The sequence below is a fragment of the Agrilus planipennis genome, unplaced genomic scaffold, assembly GCF_000699045.2.
Source record: "Agrilus planipennis isolate EAB-ADULT unplaced genomic scaffold, Apla_2.0 scaffold14, whole genome shotgun sequence".
NCBI lineage: Eukaryota > Metazoa > Arthropoda > Insecta > Coleoptera > Buprestidae > Agrilus > Agrilus planipennis.
In genome coordinates, this window is record NW_020442313.1 from 367456 (window position 1) to 386986 (window position 19531).

Here is a 19531-nt window from a genome sequence, read left to right on the forward strand (position 1 = left end):
CTGCTTACCTTTATAGGATCAGTTTTAAATGTGTACGTACAGGATGTCCAAAACAAAGCTGCCCTGTTTTCAATTCTCTATAAAATCTTCTGTTTCCGTTATATACAGTGGAATTCGTTTATTATGACTCCGCCTGTATTGACCAACCGTTTAATATCAAGTAATTGTAATGTTAAGTTTGGTTTTCATATTAAATTCTCTATAGGAAAGTTTGAATTAATAATAACATTTTCGCTCATTTTTCTGACCCTTCTTATTTATATTGATATTACAATTCATCGTTCTTTTTCTTTTTCCGTTAAGAAATGAATACAATTTGTAGTTTTTCTCTCTATTAAACTAAATAACTAACCAAAATAGAAAGTTGATTATTTTCTAAGACTATGCTTTGTATGATGCCCGCTTAGTATGACGTGTTTGTCGTTTCCCTTCGGCATACATAATTGTTTACAGGATTTTTGCTACAAATTCCTGGTGTAAAGGAACAAGATATTTTCTTTTTTAGTTGATTTAAATGAAAATTCCAGGAGTTGAGATATGTATAAAATTAGGAAAATGAGATTTTCAAAAGTCTAGAACGATTTTCGTATTTTCCAAACAAACGAAGGTATTACCTACATAATTGTTTACAAGTTTTTACCACAAATTCTTAGTGTAAAAAAACGCAATTGGACTATCAATTTCCAATTTTGTATTTTTTTGTTTGTTGAACAAATCGTAAAAGAAAATCTCCGAGAAGTTGAAATATGTATCAAAATAAGGAAAACAATGCCCCAGGTGAGGATCGAACTCACGACCTTAAGATTATGAGACTTACGCGCTGCCTACTGCGCTACTGAGGCCCTTAAAATTAACTGTTATGTGACGAATACCTATAGAAAACAACCCTTATTAAAACTTTACCGATTAAGTAATACAAAAAGATTGTTATAACATTTACAAGTAGATAGAAATATAAACTGAAATTTATGTAACATGATTTTGCTTTTGCTCGGCGATACTTATAGTGTTAATGGTAAAATAAAGAAATAAAAAATAAGGGTATGTATTCGGTCCTATGAACCATCTAAATAAATAATCGCAAACGGATATATATCAACTGATAGCAACAACAGTAGTTTCAAATTAAAAGCGATTTCACATCCTTAACTACCTATTTATGAACAGTAATCTAACCGAGGTCAACCTCTACTCCTCTTAACCCCTGTTTCTGCTTTCAATATGCCTCTAACTAGCCTCATCATGTCTGAGAAGGTGTCTTACCAACCTATCTCGTTTATTTCTTATTGACTCTTTTTGTTCTCCTACTCTTTTTAATACCTTCATATTTCTATCCTTTTCGATCCACGGTATCCTCACCTAATCTGATCTATCTCGCCTATTTCTTATTGACTCTCTGTTCTCCTACTCTATGTAATACTTACGCATTTCTATCCTTCTCTATCCACGGTATCCTCACCTAACCTAATCGGACATATCTCGCCTATTTTTTATTGACTTTCTCTTACTTTTTGTAGCACTTTCTCATTTCTAACCTCGTCTATCCACGGAATCCTCATCATTCGCCTGTAACACCACATTTCTAATGCTTACAACCTTTTCTTTACCGCCGTGTTCATCTTCCACATTTTGCACCAGTACAAAGCCGTGCTCCAGACGTACACCTTTAACAATCTTTTTAGAATTTCTAAATTAACCGTTTGCGAGCATAGAATAAGTTTCTTCTTGTTGTTAAAGGCGACTCTACCCTGTGCTATCCTTTCTTTATATCTTTATATTAAGTAAATCTATCGTGAGACGTTGAGACCTCTACTGCTACTTATGGCTCTATAAAGGGGATTATTTTGCATCGATTAAATAGGGGAGAACACTGAATATCCTATGACCCCATATCAATGAGGGAACACGTCTATATTGTGCATTTATTTAATAGTATACATAAGTTTCAAAATCATGATTCCTCATTATTGGATGGATCCAAAATAGCGAACGAGAACAGAGTACATACTACTACTCATATTTCTAATGTTATAATATCCCGAATTTCCTACAACATTTTAATTAAATTGTCTCTCCTTCTAACAAGTCATTTCCTTAATTAAATTTTATTAGGAATATACTCGTATTGGTACCTACCATGTCTTCGGTTGGACGGCATAAAACAGAAAAAGGATCGGTGGATTATAAATGAATTTATAGAGCAATTCTGTAGAGATTTATTAGAGCGCGTCTCAAAAGGAGGAATACACACTTAGATACACACTCACGTCCAATTAGCATCGGCTGTTCACCGTGGCGGCGGCGACGGACTAATTTGACAATTTGTTAGTCGTTAAAATTCTCAGCTGTCCAAGTCTGTCTGTCATTAACCGCTGAGATGACACTGCTACTGACTGACTGACTCTTTGACGGTAAAATAATCGAAACGAACGATCTTCATCAATTACATTTCTATTTCTTTGTTTTGTTATACTTCATTACTAAACAACTTCCATAACAAACTTTTACAAATATATAATGTAGAAACCATGTATATAACAAATAAATCAACGTTTTCTGAATTGTCTCGCACTTTAGAACGGAAATCTTCAAAAACAGAAATTGTTTAAATGTCAAATCAACCCCGCTGCTTCAATCAATGAATCTTACAATGAATAAGCCCCACTGAATATGGTCATTCATACTAAATGTAACTTTCATATTTGAAATCTTTGAAACCGAAAGAAGAATAACAAGAAACAAACAGAGAATATTGAAATTAACGAGTCAAGAAACACCTTTAAGTTTACAATCTCGTGTTTTAAATAAACCCATCAGTGATGGATTCACGACAACGTCCGCATAGGGTGGCAAAATTTTTGAAACCTTAAAATTTTAGAGACGAAAAAAGTAGACAATCCATTTTAAAAATTGATTCGGATCAGTTTTTATAAAAAATTTTGTATAGAATATATTGTAATTCAATTTTTTAATTTACTTTCCAATCTGTGGGTAAGATGCTAATTTTTTAATAAATCAATTATAGTCTTTATCGAGTAATGTTTTTTACTTCTCGAATCTTTACTTTTTGTTCCTTTAGTGGGAATAATCTTACCACCTTTTGTGTATAAAGCTTTTTGAAATTACTAATTCTGAATAACTTCTCAATTTGTTTTCAGTGTGAAAAAAAAATAGGGTAGATTTACATATACAGTAGAACCTCTTTAAGTCGAACCTCGATAAGTCGAAAACCTTCAAAACTCGCAAAAATGTTTTGTTCCCTTCCCTTCAAGCCCTAAAATCTCCATTACTCGAAATATCAACCCTATATTAGTCGAAATAATCAGTGAGTAAAGAATAAGTCGAAAAATTAAATTGGACGTCTGTATCTCGAACATGGCAATGTTTTATTTTACAACTCGATAATTTAAAACTTATTACGTCTATAGTTCGAAGAAAACTAAGTTATCGACTTTAAAGATTTGCCGACAATGTAAGTACACCAAATCTTAACTTTTACAAGTCGAATCAAAATCCTCCATAAATAGAAAACTATAACTCGAATTTTCTCGTATCCCTTGATGTTCGAGTTATAGGAGGTTCTACTGTATTTCGTAAGCTTAACATTTTCAACACCAATATCCTTATAATTTGTCATGGACACGTAAAAGACTCTTCCATTTAAGGATCCCACATATTTAGTTTGGTACATTGGTTTTTATAAATCATTTTGTCATATAATTTCATACAAACTACTTCGACTACAACACATTTGTGCGTTTAACAATGTTTTACCACCTATTTAATAATTACTGATTTGCTTGTTCTTCTTATATTTCATATTAACTAGCTTCAACGGTTTTCATTATCACAGTTGTCTCGATTGTTCTCTTTTATTTGNAAAGATTTTAAAATAAAAATATCATATCAAAGTTAATGAAATTTATTTCATCAAAAACGGCGACAGCAAGCCTAAATCCGCCACTGAAACCCAGATTATACTAATAATCTATCAAGCCCTTCCTAACTTGCTATACCTTTTTTTGGTCCATATCCCCTTACATTCTCTATTTTTAATCAAACTGTTTTTTTTTAATATATAAATAATTTTTATCTACGACCCTGTCTTACACTGCCACGCCACTTTATTAAATCACATTTGTTCATACGACAACACCTAAAGACATATGGATGTATTTATACAAATGACACAAATGTGTGCATATAATATGTATACATATATATATGTATCGTACGAAAGAGTAATGGTAACAGAAACGTCTCTTTATCTCGTACGAAGAAGATCAAAGACCCGCCAGGAAGACACGGAAGATCATCCGACGAAGTAGCGTGAAATTTGTCGGTGTTTAGTTCTATTAATTAAGCATAATTATTCGAGCTCCCCCGAGACATTATAAATAACTTGCCGATTTTAATTAGAAGTGTGAATTTGCTCGGTTCATTTCGGACGGCTTTTAAATTAAGCCGACACCAGTCAAAACTAACTTAATCTAAATTTGCATATGGACCACGGATGCGGCAATGAAATTTCATCTGAACGGGAATATTTTGACATAGAAGCCCTTTTTCTCTTTTTCGTTTGGTGGGGTGGCATCATTAAAAAGTAGTTAGTCTGGCTAACTTTTGACATCACATCCAAAAAGGCGGCAAATAACGCTTAAAACATACGATTATGTTAGATGTTTGATGTATATGGATTTAAAAGCAAAAATCGGAGTTATACGTCGAATTTAGATTAGTGAGAGCAAAATTGGATTTTTGTTTTGCAGTCTTGAACTTGGTCCTGCATTTATGCAAGACGAACAAGACCAAGACTAAAACCAATGCCGAATATGTAAGACCAAGACCAAATTACTCACAGTTGAGTGATACCGTAATTTTTCTAATGTTAAAGGAATGAAAAACAAATCCTGTTTGCGTCGTTCTACGAAGCTTAACGTTTACGAGTTCTTAAGATACGACGCTAAAAGATTGACAAATTGGAGCAGAAACAAAAAAAAAACAGTCTTAATTCCTAGTAGGTACATATGTTAATGTACAATCGTCGATGGAAAAATTTACAATTTTTAAATGGATGAGGGATATAAAGCAGAGGATAGCGCAGGAGGGTCGAGTCGCCTTCAATAAAAAGAAGTCACTTCTATGTTCGCCAACGATTAATGTAGAAAATCGAAAAAGATTGTTAAAGGTGTATGTATGGGTGCGAAACATGGACGGTGGGCGCGGAGGAAAAGAAAAGGTTAGAAGCGTTAGAAATGATGAGAATACCGTGGATAGAGAAGGTTAGAAATGAAGAGGTATAAGAAAGAATAGCAGAACAGAGGACTCTACGGAAGTCAATAAGAAATAGGCGAGATAGGTTGGTAGGACACCTTAGGCATGAAGGGCTAGTTAAAGACATATTAGAAACAGAAATAACAGGAGTTAAGAGGTAGACCAAGATTAGGTTACTGTTCACAAATAGTTAAAAATATGGTTATCTCAGGATAGGAAATAGTGGAGATGAGTGTCCAACTAGTCTTAGGACTGTCGACCTTATGATAATGAAATGGATGAGACCAATATACACATAATATATAACTTACTTTAAAAAGATCATCATCATCATCATAAGGTCGTCAGTCCTAAGACTGGTTGGACACATACCTCCACTCTTTCCTATCCTGAGCTAAACTTCGCATTTCCCTAAAACTAGAACAGCCTACATCCTTAACTATTTGAGAACAGTAACCTAATCTAGGTCTACCTCTACCCTTCCTAACTCCTGTTTCTGCCTCTAATATGTCTCTGACTAGACCTTCATGTCTGAAAAGGTGTCCTACCAACCTATCTCGCCTATTTTTTATTGACTTCCATAGAGTCCTCTGTTCTCCTATTCTTTCTAANCAGCTCGTAAGTCCCTAATTTTTTTCTTTGGTACCAAATTAGCTCCTTTCTTGTGTCTTCCATTAAACACTTTTATTCATAGTCGATTTGGCTTGATTTTGTTTCTATTTTTATTGCAAGTTTCAATTTATCGAAAACGTAAAACTGGATAGAATATAAATGAAAATTCTTTGAATAAAAGTGAACACACTGTATCCACTCACTAAGGATAATGAGATAGGACGGTAGAAGATCGTTTAGGGACACCAATAAAAAAGGGACTTTAAGTATAAAGAAAAGAGCCGCTTCAATTCGGACGTATCAGCATCGGAAAATAAATTAAAGAAAAGAAAACGAGATTAAGGGCTTCACAAATACGAAAAGCAATTACTCAAATAAAGAGACAACTCCTAGACCTGACTAAATTGAGCCTTTTCGAGTGGCTATTGATCCGTTCGCGGTTCGAATTGATTTGAAGGAGCAAATATTGAAACTGAATTGAATGAATTGTCATTGGGGGTATAGGTTGTTAATAGTCGTCGTCGAATGCTACACCATACACCTCTGTGTGTAGGATATCTATATGTACATGTACCATATGTCCTCTGCTACCGTTATTTCCGTTGGTTTTGTATCAGTTAATTGATGTAACCTGACCGAATTGGTCGAAATGACCGGCGGTTTTTTCTTTTCTTTTCTTCTTTTGCTTAGAAGTAGAAACATAAAAAGGTATAAAATATCTGTACAAAAACAGGAAATGATATCCCTTATAAGGGATATCATTTCCTGTTTTTGTACAGATATTTTATACCTTTTTATGTTTCTACTTCTAAGCAAAAGAAGAAAAGAAAAGAAAAAACCGCCGGTCATTTCGACCAATTCGGTCAGGTTACATCAATTAACTGATACAAAACCAACGGAAATAACGGTAGCAGAGGACATATGGTACATGTACATATAGATATCCTACACACAGAGGTGTATGGTGTAGCATTCGACGACGACTATTAACAACCTATACCCCCAATGACAATTCATTCAATTCAGTTTCAATATTTGCTCCTTCAAATCAATTCGAACCGCGAACGGATCAATAGCCACTCGAAAAGGCTCAATTTAGTCAGGTCTAGGAGTTGTCTCTTTATTTGAGTAATTGCTTTTCGTATTTGTGAAGCCCTTAATCTCGTTTTCTTTTCTTTAATTTATTTTCCGATGCTGATACGTCCGAATTGAAGCGGCTCTTTTCTTTATACTTAAAGTCCCTTTTTTATTGGTGTCCCTAAACGATCTTCTACCGTCCTATCTCATTATCCTTAGTGAGTGGATACAGTGTGTTCACTTTTATTCAAAGAATTTTCATTTATATTCTATCCAGTTTTACGTTTTCGATAAATTGAAACTTGCAATAAAAATAGAAACAAAATCAAGCCAAATCGACTATGAATAAAAGTGTTTAATGGAAGACACAAGAAAGGAGCTAATTTGGTACCAAAGAAAAAAATTAGGGACTTACGAGCTGTCAAGGATACTCAGTATTTAATGTTACTATCTCAAATTCATGTAAAGGTAGCACAACGTTGTCAGTATATTTAATTCTCAATTTAGATGATGTAGAGTCAAAGCTTCAGTTATGTTATGTCATGTTTCGTATTAATATTAATACTTCTGTAGCACAATTTACAGTATATCCATTAGATAGGATATTTTACCAATTACCTTTCATACCATAACCATTACTTTTAACATTGTCCTATTGTGCTAAAAGACTACAGCAAGGAGTGGAGGTAATATAAAGACAATGTTAAGAGTAAAGGTAATGGTATGAAAGAGTAATCGTGAAGATATATCCATTGTATATAAATATATCGCATTTAAATTTTATATTCTATTTGTAAAGCGCTTGTTCGGAACAAATTATCAAAAATCATCAATATATTGTAACGAAAATCACCGCTTTTCAGAGCTAATTATTATGTGTTTTCAGCTTATAGAAGAGTTTAGGTAGCCATGATGATTAAAAATACTTATTTCCTTTTTACGAGTTATAGAATAAATTTGTTGAATTATTAGGGCAACTAAATGCTACCTCATAAACAATATGTTTTAACCTTTTTTTGAATTGGCAAAGATTCGATTAAATCGCTGTACGTTTTAAATTCCATTCAATCCAAAAAAACTTCTGTTCCATGATGAAATTAGTAAATTACGCACCTTGAGAGAAAAAGTAAAAGAACGTCTCAGGTCGCAGGTTTATTTTTTACCACGGTGCGTATGCTGTATTCACCACCCCTTGATGAGAAAGTGCAGCATTAAATATAAGCATCGCATAATTTTCAAGATTTTAGTCACAAGATGTTTTAAGATGTTAGTGGTGGATAATTTTGTGGGATGAAGGAAAAGGTAGAAAAGTTGGAAAAGTAGGTATATATTCCAGAAAGGGCTAGAGCTAAATAGTGAAAAATTAAATTTTAAGGAAGAAAGAAGGGAAGAAACAAAACAACATGGGAGGGGTTAGTGATACAAAAAGTGAAGAATTATGCATATTTAGGATATATGTTGAGGTATAATAATAGGAATGAGATGCACATTACCACATCAACAATCAAGGAGTAGGAAACTGATGTTACTCAATGTGATGATGACAAGTTTAGTGTTTTATGGAGTGGAAATATGGAGATGGGAGGAAGAAACAGATTAATATTTTGTGTAAAAGATATATCAAGTGGGTATTATAATTAGAGATAGTACGTCAGATTATGCAATAAGGAGTGCGACTAAACGTAGGAGGAAGTGGGAAAATGCGATGAAAAAGGAGAGGATAGGTTGGGAAAGCTGGAAGAAGGTGATACCAGTAAGGGACAATAGGGAAAAAATATATTGGAAATAGAGACGAAAAATACATATGTAGATATTAAAAATCAATCAAGACCAAGTGAGGGAATTGTTGAGGAAATGGATCAACAATATAGTAGAATTGAAGGGGAAAAGGTACCAGGGAAATGATAAGGGGAGAGAATCTAAGAAAAATAAGAGCCAGGATATGTGGTAGGCCTGAAGTAGATTTTGTAGAGGGACTGGCAAAATTATCGGATGGCAAAGTATTTAGAAGGGAGGGAAATAAACAAGCAAAATTTAGGACAAGGAATGCGAGTAGGGGATGCAAATATTGGAAAAAGGAACAAGTCAGACGGTGTAAAATATGTGGTAGGGAGTTACGTAGAATGTCTGAAGCATATGTCAGGAGGATGTGAGGATAGTAAAACTAGGAAAAGAGTTATGCATTGGTGAATGAGAATGGGGGGGTTGTTTTTGTCTTTAGGGCAGCGAAAGAAGTGTGGCATAGGAAAGTAATAAGGGAGGGGAGAGTAGATAGATTAATACGGGTAAGTTAATAATAAGTTTTAGAAATGTAGTAAATAATTTCAATAAAGCTTAATAATATTTTTTCAAGGGATATTGAGTACTTTGATGCAACTTAGTATTTACGATTTGGGTGCATTTAGGTACTGGTTCTATGATTAATTTTCGTCAATTAAGCGTAATTAAAAGTAATCAATTTAATTGCTTCTATGAAGCAATTACAACACCACCCCAATTTTTACATACACTTGGATCATAACATAAAGATCAAGATTAAACAATTATTGAATTAATTAAAAAATATTACTTCCACCTAAGTAATTACATTTATAGGTAGTTGTACCAAAATACTGTCATTATGCAATTTGCGTTAATACTTTGTGGGCATTTGTAGTATTAGTATTAATAACATAATATGTACCTACATACACCTGGTAACCAAATACCTACACTGTCCCATGCTACCGGCTTTGAACATAACCAGAGCACCGACACAAGTGACCATAAACAAATACATTTAAATTTTATAGTTGTTAAAGACATTGTCAATAATGAAAGACTTACTTGGAACACGACCGTCGTCAAATTGGTGCCTATGTTTCCATGATCGCACATTTTCGCACTTAATTACCGTAAAAACAAAAGCTAATTGTCTTATTATAATCACTTTCACCGAATAAATAATACAAGATGGCAGCCGCGTTCTTCTATAGTACAACAGGTTGCTGTGATCTATATTAATGATCCCATAAAAACAAGACACAACATATATCAACTTTCCATAAACATGCTGTCCGATTCGTTCTCTCTCTTACTCCCTCTACATTATACTGTGCTCGTCTAGCTTCAATACTAAATGGAAATAACTTTAAATGTGACGATTAACTAACTCCTCATAATAAAACTTAAACCGATAAGAAACAACCTTCCTATCCGTATAGGGAATAATAAAAAAATAAGGAATTTAAATAATAGCTATCTATTTACTCATATCAACCTGGAATTTAAGTACAGTCCTGACAACTTTTTAGACAACATATTATAGGTGGTTGAAATATTGTTTTGTAAATTTTTGTTATTAAAATAAAATGAAAATATTGTAAGGACTGTCATACAATCAATCAATGCAATTTTAATATAGATGTGCATTTTATTTTTTATGACTTAACGAATTGATATAACTTATAATAGTAATGTTTAATGGATTAAAAATGTTCCATTATCTTTTATCATATGAGGAAGGGGTGTAAAATTTTATTAAGTAATCAATTTTACTCTAAGGACGCGGGGTTTAAAATTACTAACAACTACTTGAATGAAATGTTAAAGATAAAATAAACTTTTAATATAAATTTAAAAAGGTAATTTATTGCAAACATATTTTATTGATAAGACAACGAGAATCTATAAACGTATTTTGAAACTTTCGAAAAGCTCGAGGGATACTAATAATTTTTTATTTACCTTTAAATTTGATTATAAATCTTAAGTAAGGGATGGAATCACTCAGCGACGTATTTTTGTATTGCAATACGACCAAAGCTTTTAAATAATTGTTTTTAAAAATGTTTACCGTAGTTATGCAACCGCTTAACTTAATTACAACGCTGTAAATGGTGTAGTATAAGAAAGTTCCATTAAATTATTTTTGCTAAATTTCCCTGTTGTAGTTATGCAACCTATCGAATTCGGTACACTGCTGTATGTAATATGGTATATACGCTCGGAAATCCCCGACAGACGGTCTATATACAGGGTGTCGCAATAATTTCAATTTATTAACTATTATAGGATATTCATAATCTTCATAAATTAAAAAATCGGAACAGCCAATTTTCACAGTAGATATCTAAATTAACTCTAAAAAGATAAAGTTCGCAGCTACATCATTGTTATTTAAAAGAACTATTTATTCAAGATTCCACGGTATAAAAATATGAATTTATAGTTTAGCTACACAAATAATAGTATTAAGAAGTTATTTGTATGCCTCAAGTTGAGATTGACCTTTCAAAAACTTCAGATGCTAGAAATTGGCTTTTTCTGAACCACGTATGACCCTTGAAATTACCACTGTTAGAACTAATTAAACAGTTGTTTCGTTTTGTTATTAACGTAGTTTATAGTCATGTTTAAAATATTTTACTTACCTTAAACATTATCTTATAACAATCTACCGTGCTTTGCCTCTTTGTTAGTGCACATTAAAAGATCAACGAAGTAAACTTAAGGAAATTGTTAATTTCATAGAAATTTTTACTGAAATCCCGCTGATTTTATACTTAGCAATTCAACCATTCTATAAATTTGTCTCTTTAAAGTTTGTTTATAAATTGTTAAGCTCGCGTTGGACGTCTTAAAAAGTAATATGTTGTGAAAGAAGAAGGAAAAATAAGGATGATGGTGTTATAGGGGGATGTTTTGTTACAAAAATCCCTTTCTTTCTTTAATCTCATCATTTATTTGATAATTATTAGAAAGAAGCCCTATAAAACAGAAAAAGAAATGGTTAGAGAAGTGTATGAGTTCGTCCAAACCTATTAAACGAATGGAACAAACAACATACAACTCAAACCAATAAAAACACTAAGATGTCTTCTATGACACAAAGGGGAAGATTTCTTTTGACATTCAGCGAGCGACAGCAAGCAGATTTTCTGAATATTCGCAAATTTTCCGTTTTTCTGACTTTCTTTTCGATTTGTCACAACATACGAGACTGAAGGGTGTGAGTGTTTCATTTTCAAATTTTCGTTCTTAGGGCGCAAGAAGCGATTCGATTCGGCAAGAGAATCCGTCTTTTCATGACTTTTTTCATTCTTTTTCAATAGGCGATTAACTTGAGAAATTCCTAACACAAACTTCATTCAATTTCATCATCATCATCCAATACCTCTTGTTCTTATTCTTACCCCTTTTTAACAGAGAAAGCAATATTAGTCATGTAATGAAATTTATTACAACTAACATTAAGTTTATCACTATTACTAATTGTAATTAGTCAAATGTTCAATCATTAAATCACAAGACTCGATTTTGTTTTTTAAAAAAAGAAATACTTTTTCAACATCTAGAACTTTTATACACGACGTACAAAATCAAATAAAAAGAATAAACAACAGTCCTAATCGTCGATCTGGGCTGGAACCGATTAAAAGCTGAGTTGTACACAAATTATTAATATAATAAATAGGATATTAATCGTAATTTTTAATAACGAATTTTTTTCTTTGTTGGTGCAGGAAAAAGATTTTCAAACAGCTGTTAACGCTATTGTGTTCGATCACCTTTTTTCTGTGTGCCAAAACAAGGAAAATCAAAAACTTAAAAAGTGTACAAAAGGAGAAACATATTCAACGAAGAAGTCCTTACACATTAATTTTTTCGTACATCTCGATACGCGTCAGTGTGTGAAAACTCCTTCGCAATGATAACTATAAACTATTAATCTAAAAACTAAATATCCATTCAATATTTATGACGTCGCGTGTCCAGGGCGAGATTTGTTTTAATAACGACCTGAAATTAGGATTAGAATAAAAACATATTAACAAAGAGTTCCACTTTCAAGAAAATGTAATAATAGCGTGCATCATTCTACTAACTAACGATAAATGAAGAAAAACGATTACCAAAGTATTCGAACTTTTAAACTGTGCTACATTATACAAAATTATTTAATGTAGATATTTCTAAAAAAAAAATACAAATCCAGTGTCATAAAATAAAAATAGCCAATTCGTAAATAAAAGTAATATTTAAAAAGTAACTTATTATTTTGTTATCTTAAACATACAGAAATTCGACAAAGGTTGATTGGCCTGTTTATTTAATGACAGTACTTCTTATATAAAAATGTAAAATCTTCTAGCTAACAAAATTCTTGACAGCCCAGTATTCAGTGTATTCGCATTGTTTAAACAACTTTATAAATTGCACAATATCATATTAACACAATAAAACCTTATTTCATACTACGTATGAATTCACACATTCAAAAAACCATTCCATACAAAACTTTTTAGTTTTATACGTTTGAAATTGCTTATTGTGCATTAGAACCTAGTGATATTAATTAGGTACTTTACAACTTTTATGATTCCTTTGTAAATTTACAGTTAGACAAAATCAATCAAAATTATCATCCTCTATAAATACGCCAATCAAATTAATAAAACACTGCTTACGAATGTACGCATTAATAAATTCAAAATCAGAATTTAAAGATATTTGTTATGTATATAGTGTCACATTTTTATAGTAGCCATTCCATTTGAAAAGCTTAAAAATGTGAATAGAATCTCAGACATGTGAGTTTTTACACTATATTCTTAAAGATCTACTCGCTCTTTATCCCTAAGTAAAATTTATATTTGCACGTATATTTTCAAAAATGGTAGTAAACTTTACAAAAAATTGGTATTTATATGTGCGATAGCTGAGATTATACTCTTCAGTGTGAGCAAATACAATCATTTACGTATACAAAAATCTGGGTCAGGACTCGAATGAGTGAACAGATCCTCAAGAAAATACAGTTTAAGATTCTATTTACATCTTTATGTATTTCAAATGTAGTGGGTATTTTAAAAATGGAGACTATACCATGGATTTAACTTTATGCATACCACCCATTGTTTCTTTACTAACGTTTTATTTAAACGTTTCTGGAAAAAAAAAGCAAAAAATTCTAGTGCACTGTAGTATATCATAAACGTCCACTAGGTAGTTCATGTTATAAAAATTCAAGTGTCGCGTAATTACAAAAAAAGCATTTTACTATAAACAACAATCAACTAAAAATTAAAATTGGGTAAATTGAAATATGATTGTGGTGCAGAGTATTTGATTAAATCCCTAACGAATAAGAGAAAGTAACTTAAAATTTGCAATAGAAATATTGCAATGGTAATACATCTAGTTCTATTATACAGGGTGTAGAACATACTTTAATTTTTATAACAGGAAAATTGGACACTAAAATCTCTTCAAAATACCATTAATAAAGCAAAAGCAAAGAAAAAATTTAGGAGAGAACACGATCAGTTTGAAGAGGAGACACTGCATTCAAATAACAAGCTTAGAAGAAATTTTGACAGGAGACAGTGGAACATGCAGGTTACAACTAACGCAAAGTATGCAAAGTGTATTATTAAAAATGTCGTGTTTTATGAGAAAGTTACTACTACTATCACTGAATTAGAAAGAGGAAAATAGGATAAGAAAACGGAAAATTAAATAAGATCAATTAAAAATTATAGAGGAAAAATATATGAATACATAATTAAAACAAGAGAAGAAGATTTTCTGGGAGCTACTACCTATGTGTGTTAACAATAACAAACAATATTTAATATTTTTTCTTTTACTTACGTGGAGAATAAGATCTGGAACGGGAACGATCGTAACGCCTACTGCGACGATAATATGGCGATGGGGATCTGCGGTATCTAGAAGAACGGTAGTAATAATCACTGAAAATTAAAGAATCATGAACATGCATCCCGACACCCACTAACACTGACGACAACAGCAACAACAGCAACTCCATTTTATGGCAAATAATTAAAAACAGGTATTTAAACTAAGCATCCCTGAATGCCACCAAAATTAGTGAATGATATACTAATATAAAAGCAAATTTAAAAATTATGATCATATACCAAAAATTAAACAGAGCAAGGCATCTTTAATAAATCATCTAGATTTTATTACCAACGCACGATAAATTTCATTATATTTAATTAATGCAAATTAAGGCGTACACAAACAGATCTCTCTCTCAACTAATATATAAAAAAGATATAAAACAAACGACTATTTATTGTCCAACGATTAAAAATTTCATTATACCTTTGACTTTAGTACTATTCAAAATTGGGTTTAAAACACTACACTTTCTCTTTATTACTATTTTAAATTTTGTTTTATATCTTTTTGTCATTCAATTCTGTTGTGAAACAACTGTGTCAGATATGTAATTAAAACGTTGTTAACATATCTTAACGTGCAAGAAGTTTCAAAATCAATTATATCCCTGTTTATACAAGAAATCATAAGTGACATAAAATAATATGACTTCTCAAACAAAAACAGGTAATTCACAGTAGCATACAGTTACGCTTTAAAAAATTCAATCTAAGAAAAAAATACTTTACAACAAAATATGTAACTTACTCTCTATCTCTATCGCGGTCTCTTCTGCGGTCCCAACGCTCACTGTAAATAAAACACACATAAATTACCAATTGAACAAATGAAACAAATTTGATTGTCCTATAAAATGTTTGTTGGCTATGGCTATTTTCGCTTTGATATCAATTGTAGATATTGTTATTGTTTTCTGTAATGATGTTTAAGCATTTAAATTATTTACTTTTTGCATATTAATAAAAATATAAGGAAAAAAAAACTAATTAACACATACATTTAAAGTATAACATTGTATATGCGAAACATGAACCCTAATCAAAATTGTGGAGAAGGCAATTTAGATGCGCTGTTGAAATCATCTAGAGAAAATGTGGACAGATAGCATTAATAGACAGATTATAGACAATATAGAAAAAAGAGGGAAACCTATTAGGGCACCTTATAAATATAGCAATCTCGTTAATAACTTGAAAATCCAAAGGAATTTAACAATAGAATGTGTATATAAGTAAACAAAACAATCCAACAGTCCATAAATAATGAAGTGACTAATGACGATTTCGTAATGTTAAACAAAATAACCATTCTTTTTTAAATAGCTAATTTAAAAAGTTAATAATTTGCAAAGATTCACTCAGATTATAATGTAAAGAGGTGCCTTTGCAAGATTAATTAACCTGTTCACCTGCTCAGTATCTTGCCTAAAGACCTCCTACAATTACTTTACCAAAATATAACAATGTCATCCAGTATAAAACGATTACAACTAGATGATGCAGAATGTTGTTACATTTGGAAATTCAAATGAACATTGATGTCTAACTTACTATGTTGGTTTTCCCATATAAATCCCAGGTGTTGGGGTGTGTGCTCTTTCGGTTATGGAGAAATCAACTCTTATACTTTTACCATTGATTTTAATTCCATTGCATTGGTCTTTGGCTACCTTTGCATCGTCTGTGTTCTCGAAATATACAAAAGAGAAGCCCCTTGATCTACCAGTCTATAACACAAACAAAAATACTTTTTAATTATGACCTATATAAATAAATTACAAAATAAAGATCAGTAGTTAATGACTAACAAATTATGTAGTCATAAAAATAACATAAATGAACTTTTTTCAAAATCTAGTACAACTTCGTTTTAAATTTTAAAAGAGAAAAACATGAAAGCAAACAGAGGTAACATGCCCAAAAAAAAAAATGGGATCTATTAAAGTTTTCTTATATACAATACATTTAAGATTTAAATTGTTTTTGGTACAAATGGTACATGGTTAGTACATATCCGTATACAGATTCACTGTCTTTAGTATAAATGAACTAAACGAAAACGTAAACTTTCGCCAGTGTCAATTTCTAAAATTTCTTCTCCCTGTGTGCATCAAGGCATTTTGTATTTAGGACAAAACAACTCAAATTCACAGGTTTAGGACACATTGTGCGGCTTTGATAAAAAGAATATAAAAATAAATATAAGGCATTTTGTTGCATATTTGCTTTCACCAAAATAAAAAGATTTAGAAAACCATAGAAGAATCTGCAATTTCCAGTTACATAAAAAAAAATCTATTCAATCTTCGTATTCTTTAGTTTTTATTAAAAATTAAATTAAACTACTTGGAACCTAAAAATGACATAAAATTGCCCAATTTGTTAAAAATTAAATATATAATTCTTTAAATCAAACAATTATATTGCCCTTTTGACATAACTTAAGGAAAAGTTCTATAAATAAGTATTAGTGTCATTAATTTTATGGAAATGAAATGAATTCCTCAAATAAATAATTAAAAAGGGTTTATAAAGACTAACCTTAGCATCAATAACTACTTGTACTCGTTCGACAGGACCATATTTTGAGAAAATGTGGTACAACTCCTCCTCTGTTGTGTAGACACTTAAACCGAAAACGCCCAAGCATCGTGACGGTTTGGGATTGTCCCGGGTACCGAGGTGTCGTCTTCTACTTGACATAGGACTGTGAGAATGAGATCTGCGACTGTAACCTTTGCCACGAGAATGAGAACGTGACCTACTACGAGAATATTTTGAAGTTTTGTAGTGTCTGTCTGAACGTGATCTACTGCGCGATCTAAAAAGTAAATAGTCTTTTCATTATCAAAAGTACATAAATTTAAAAATTGTAATAACCATTGCCAGAAATGTATGCATGCATGGTAAAACTGTTCTATACAAATCGAAAATCAAATTTCATATTCTTACTGTAGACTAAGTTATTCGTGTTTATTAGTGCATCTTACAATACCTTCCCTTTAAAAATATACCCATATGAAGTCAGAAAAGAATCAACCTTCTCGAAAATTTGATTTTTTCAAAACTATTTTATATTTGAGGCCCTTTCCAAAAATATATTTAAAGATTTAATTACCTGTACTTTCTGTCTCTGTCATCTCTTCCACCTCTCCTTTCTCTATCACGTTCCCCTTCCCTATACATTTTACGAGAATGGCTAGGGCTCCTGAAATCATCATAGTACTTTATATAGTAAATACTTTCTCTTAAACTCGAGAAAACAGAACACATTAAGTAAATACACACATAAGTAAAAGCATTTGGCATTTTTCTCAAGCAAAACTAGTAACTGATATATCAGATAAAACTCAACAAAACTGTGTTGACAAGTTACTTAATTCTGTTCAAAACATTAACCTTTCTCACTATGCTTACAATACAATTTTTAAATAAAATCCATACCTAAAATGTAACTACTTCATAATCAAACTAAATAGAAAAGCTGTATGAAAATTATCGGAGCTGAGTATATGTGAAACTTGTATATCTGCACGGGATTTTCAGAAATAATATTCCTGTGTGAATCGAGTAGGCTTCTATATAAACGAAATCTCTCAATAACCACAGGTTTTAGGTAAGAGTTGTAAAACTATCAATGAAACCATTGCACAGAATAGATTTGTTATTGTCTTGTTTCTAATATTTAGAATAAAAAGTTGCACTATAGAAATGTAGTGTATACTGTACTAACCTTGAGTAACTCTTGCCTTTGTGATTTCTTGGAGATTCGTCTCGCTTTGCGTGTGGTGAGTGGTCGTTCATCTGTTTATGGGGTGGTAACGAATGGCTTTCCTATATTTAACAACAGTTTGATCAATATTACACGAGCTCACGCCTTTATCTTTAGGGACTGAAACTACAACTAATTTTAATGTTTATAAATAAAATTATCTTTTCTGATCATATAAAAATTGGTAAAGCGTGTTTTTGGATATAATGCGTAGAAAACGTGACTGGGTTAGCGCGAGAAGTACCGGCACAACACAACCAAACACATCACTTTTCCTATTTTTAAAACATAGCTTAAAAATAGTACTTACGTCTCGGTCGCTCATATCACCAGCGAAAGAAACCTGGAAATACTCAAATAACTTCAATTAGGCTGCCAAATTCGTGCACTGTAAACTACTACACTTCACCAATGAAATCATACCAAAAGCACGATTTTGTGATGGCGTCAGACTGAAAACGGAAGTTTACCTGACAAACATGCGCGGATTGGCCGAAATTAAACAACTGTCAATTGCAATGTTTCCTCTCTTCTTTACCTTTTCACGCGCGACAATTTAAATCCTTAATCAACAAAAACAATAAGAACGACAACTAAATCCACATTTTTATCCGTAAATAAGCGAAAGTTGAAGAATCATAAATTAAATATTATCTATTCAATCTATTCAAATTAGAATTTGCAATATGGGTGCATGCTGGTAGGTAGTAAACAATAAAAATAGTAAATCAACTTGTAGCAGAGATGTAATAGAAAATAATAATGCAAACTGACTAATATCATGTCCATTTGAAAAAAATGAACTAGTTATTAGTTAAAGTAATAGATTAATGCATTTATAAGTACATACAGATTTGCAATTTCTGGCTAGAAAAAGAAAGTTCTCACCGACAAGTTTGCCTATTCTCCGCCAGATGTCACATAAATGTCTTATAATTTATAATATACAGTGTGTTTTAAAAATCTATGCAGCTGTAAATATTTAAATGCATTTTTTTAATAAACTGTCTTGCAACATAAAATTTTATCAAGTGAAAAAGTTTTATAAACGCAAGTTAGAATTTTAAAATTTTAATAAAGAATTTATAATAAAAATTATCAAATA

The 19531-nt window shown here is 31.6% G+C and overlaps 1 protein-coding gene, 1 long non-coding RNA gene and 1 other non-coding gene across 10 annotated transcripts in view; all 3 read right to left on the bottom strand.

Moving 5' to 3' along the window:
- Positions 1 to 9927, bottom strand: part of LOC108737988 — an 89080-nt gene extending 79153 nt beyond the window's left edge. The window contains exon 1 of the long non-coding RNA XR_001937931.1: positions 9790 to 9927. This is a non-coding gene — a long non-coding RNA (uncharacterized LOC108737988). The remainder of the gene's footprint in view (positions 1 to 9789) is intronic.
- Positions 770 to 842, bottom strand: Trnam-cau. Its single transcript has one exon. It is a non-coding gene; the product is annotated as a tRNA-Met (tRNA).
- A 1748-nt stretch (positions 9928 to 11675) lies between the features above and the next one.
- Positions 11676 to 18903, bottom strand: LOC108737685 (transformer-2 protein homolog beta). 8 transcript variants are annotated; one of them, XM_018470785.2, is made up of 8 exons: positions 18737 to 18903; positions 18388 to 18552; positions 17773 to 17862; positions 17196 to 17475; positions 16206 to 16381; positions 15403 to 15444; positions 14599 to 14699; positions 11676 to 12139 (listed from the first exon to the last, which is right to left on the bottom strand). In XM_018470785.2, the coding sequence occupies exons 2-8, from the start codon at positions 18456 to 18458 to the stop codon at positions 12108 to 12110; spliced, it is 792 nt and encodes a 263-aa protein (XP_018326287.1). In that variant the 5' UTR covers positions 18459 to 18552; positions 18737 to 18903; the 3' UTR covers positions 11676 to 12107. The 8 variants fall into 8 exon arrangements, with proteins under 8 accessions (XP_018326287.1, XP_018326279.1, XP_018326228.1 ...); XM_018470777.2 differs by having other exon boundaries at positions 18388 to 18558; XM_018470726.2 differs by having other exon boundaries at positions 11678 to 12139; positions 18388 to 18488; positions 18737 to 18901.
- Positions 18904 to 19531: the final 628 nt, after the last annotated feature.

Coding starts and splice junctions, on each gene's coding strand:
- LOC108737685 (XM_018470726.2), bottom strand. Junction 15,445..16,205: donor TATATGGGAAAACCAACATA/GTAAGTTAGACA, acceptor TTTTATTTACAG/TGAGCGTTGGGACCGCAGAA. Junction 12,140..14,598: donor TTCCAGATCTTATTCTCCAC/GTAAGTAAAAGA, acceptor TCTGTTAAAAAG/GGGTAAGAATAAGAACAAGA.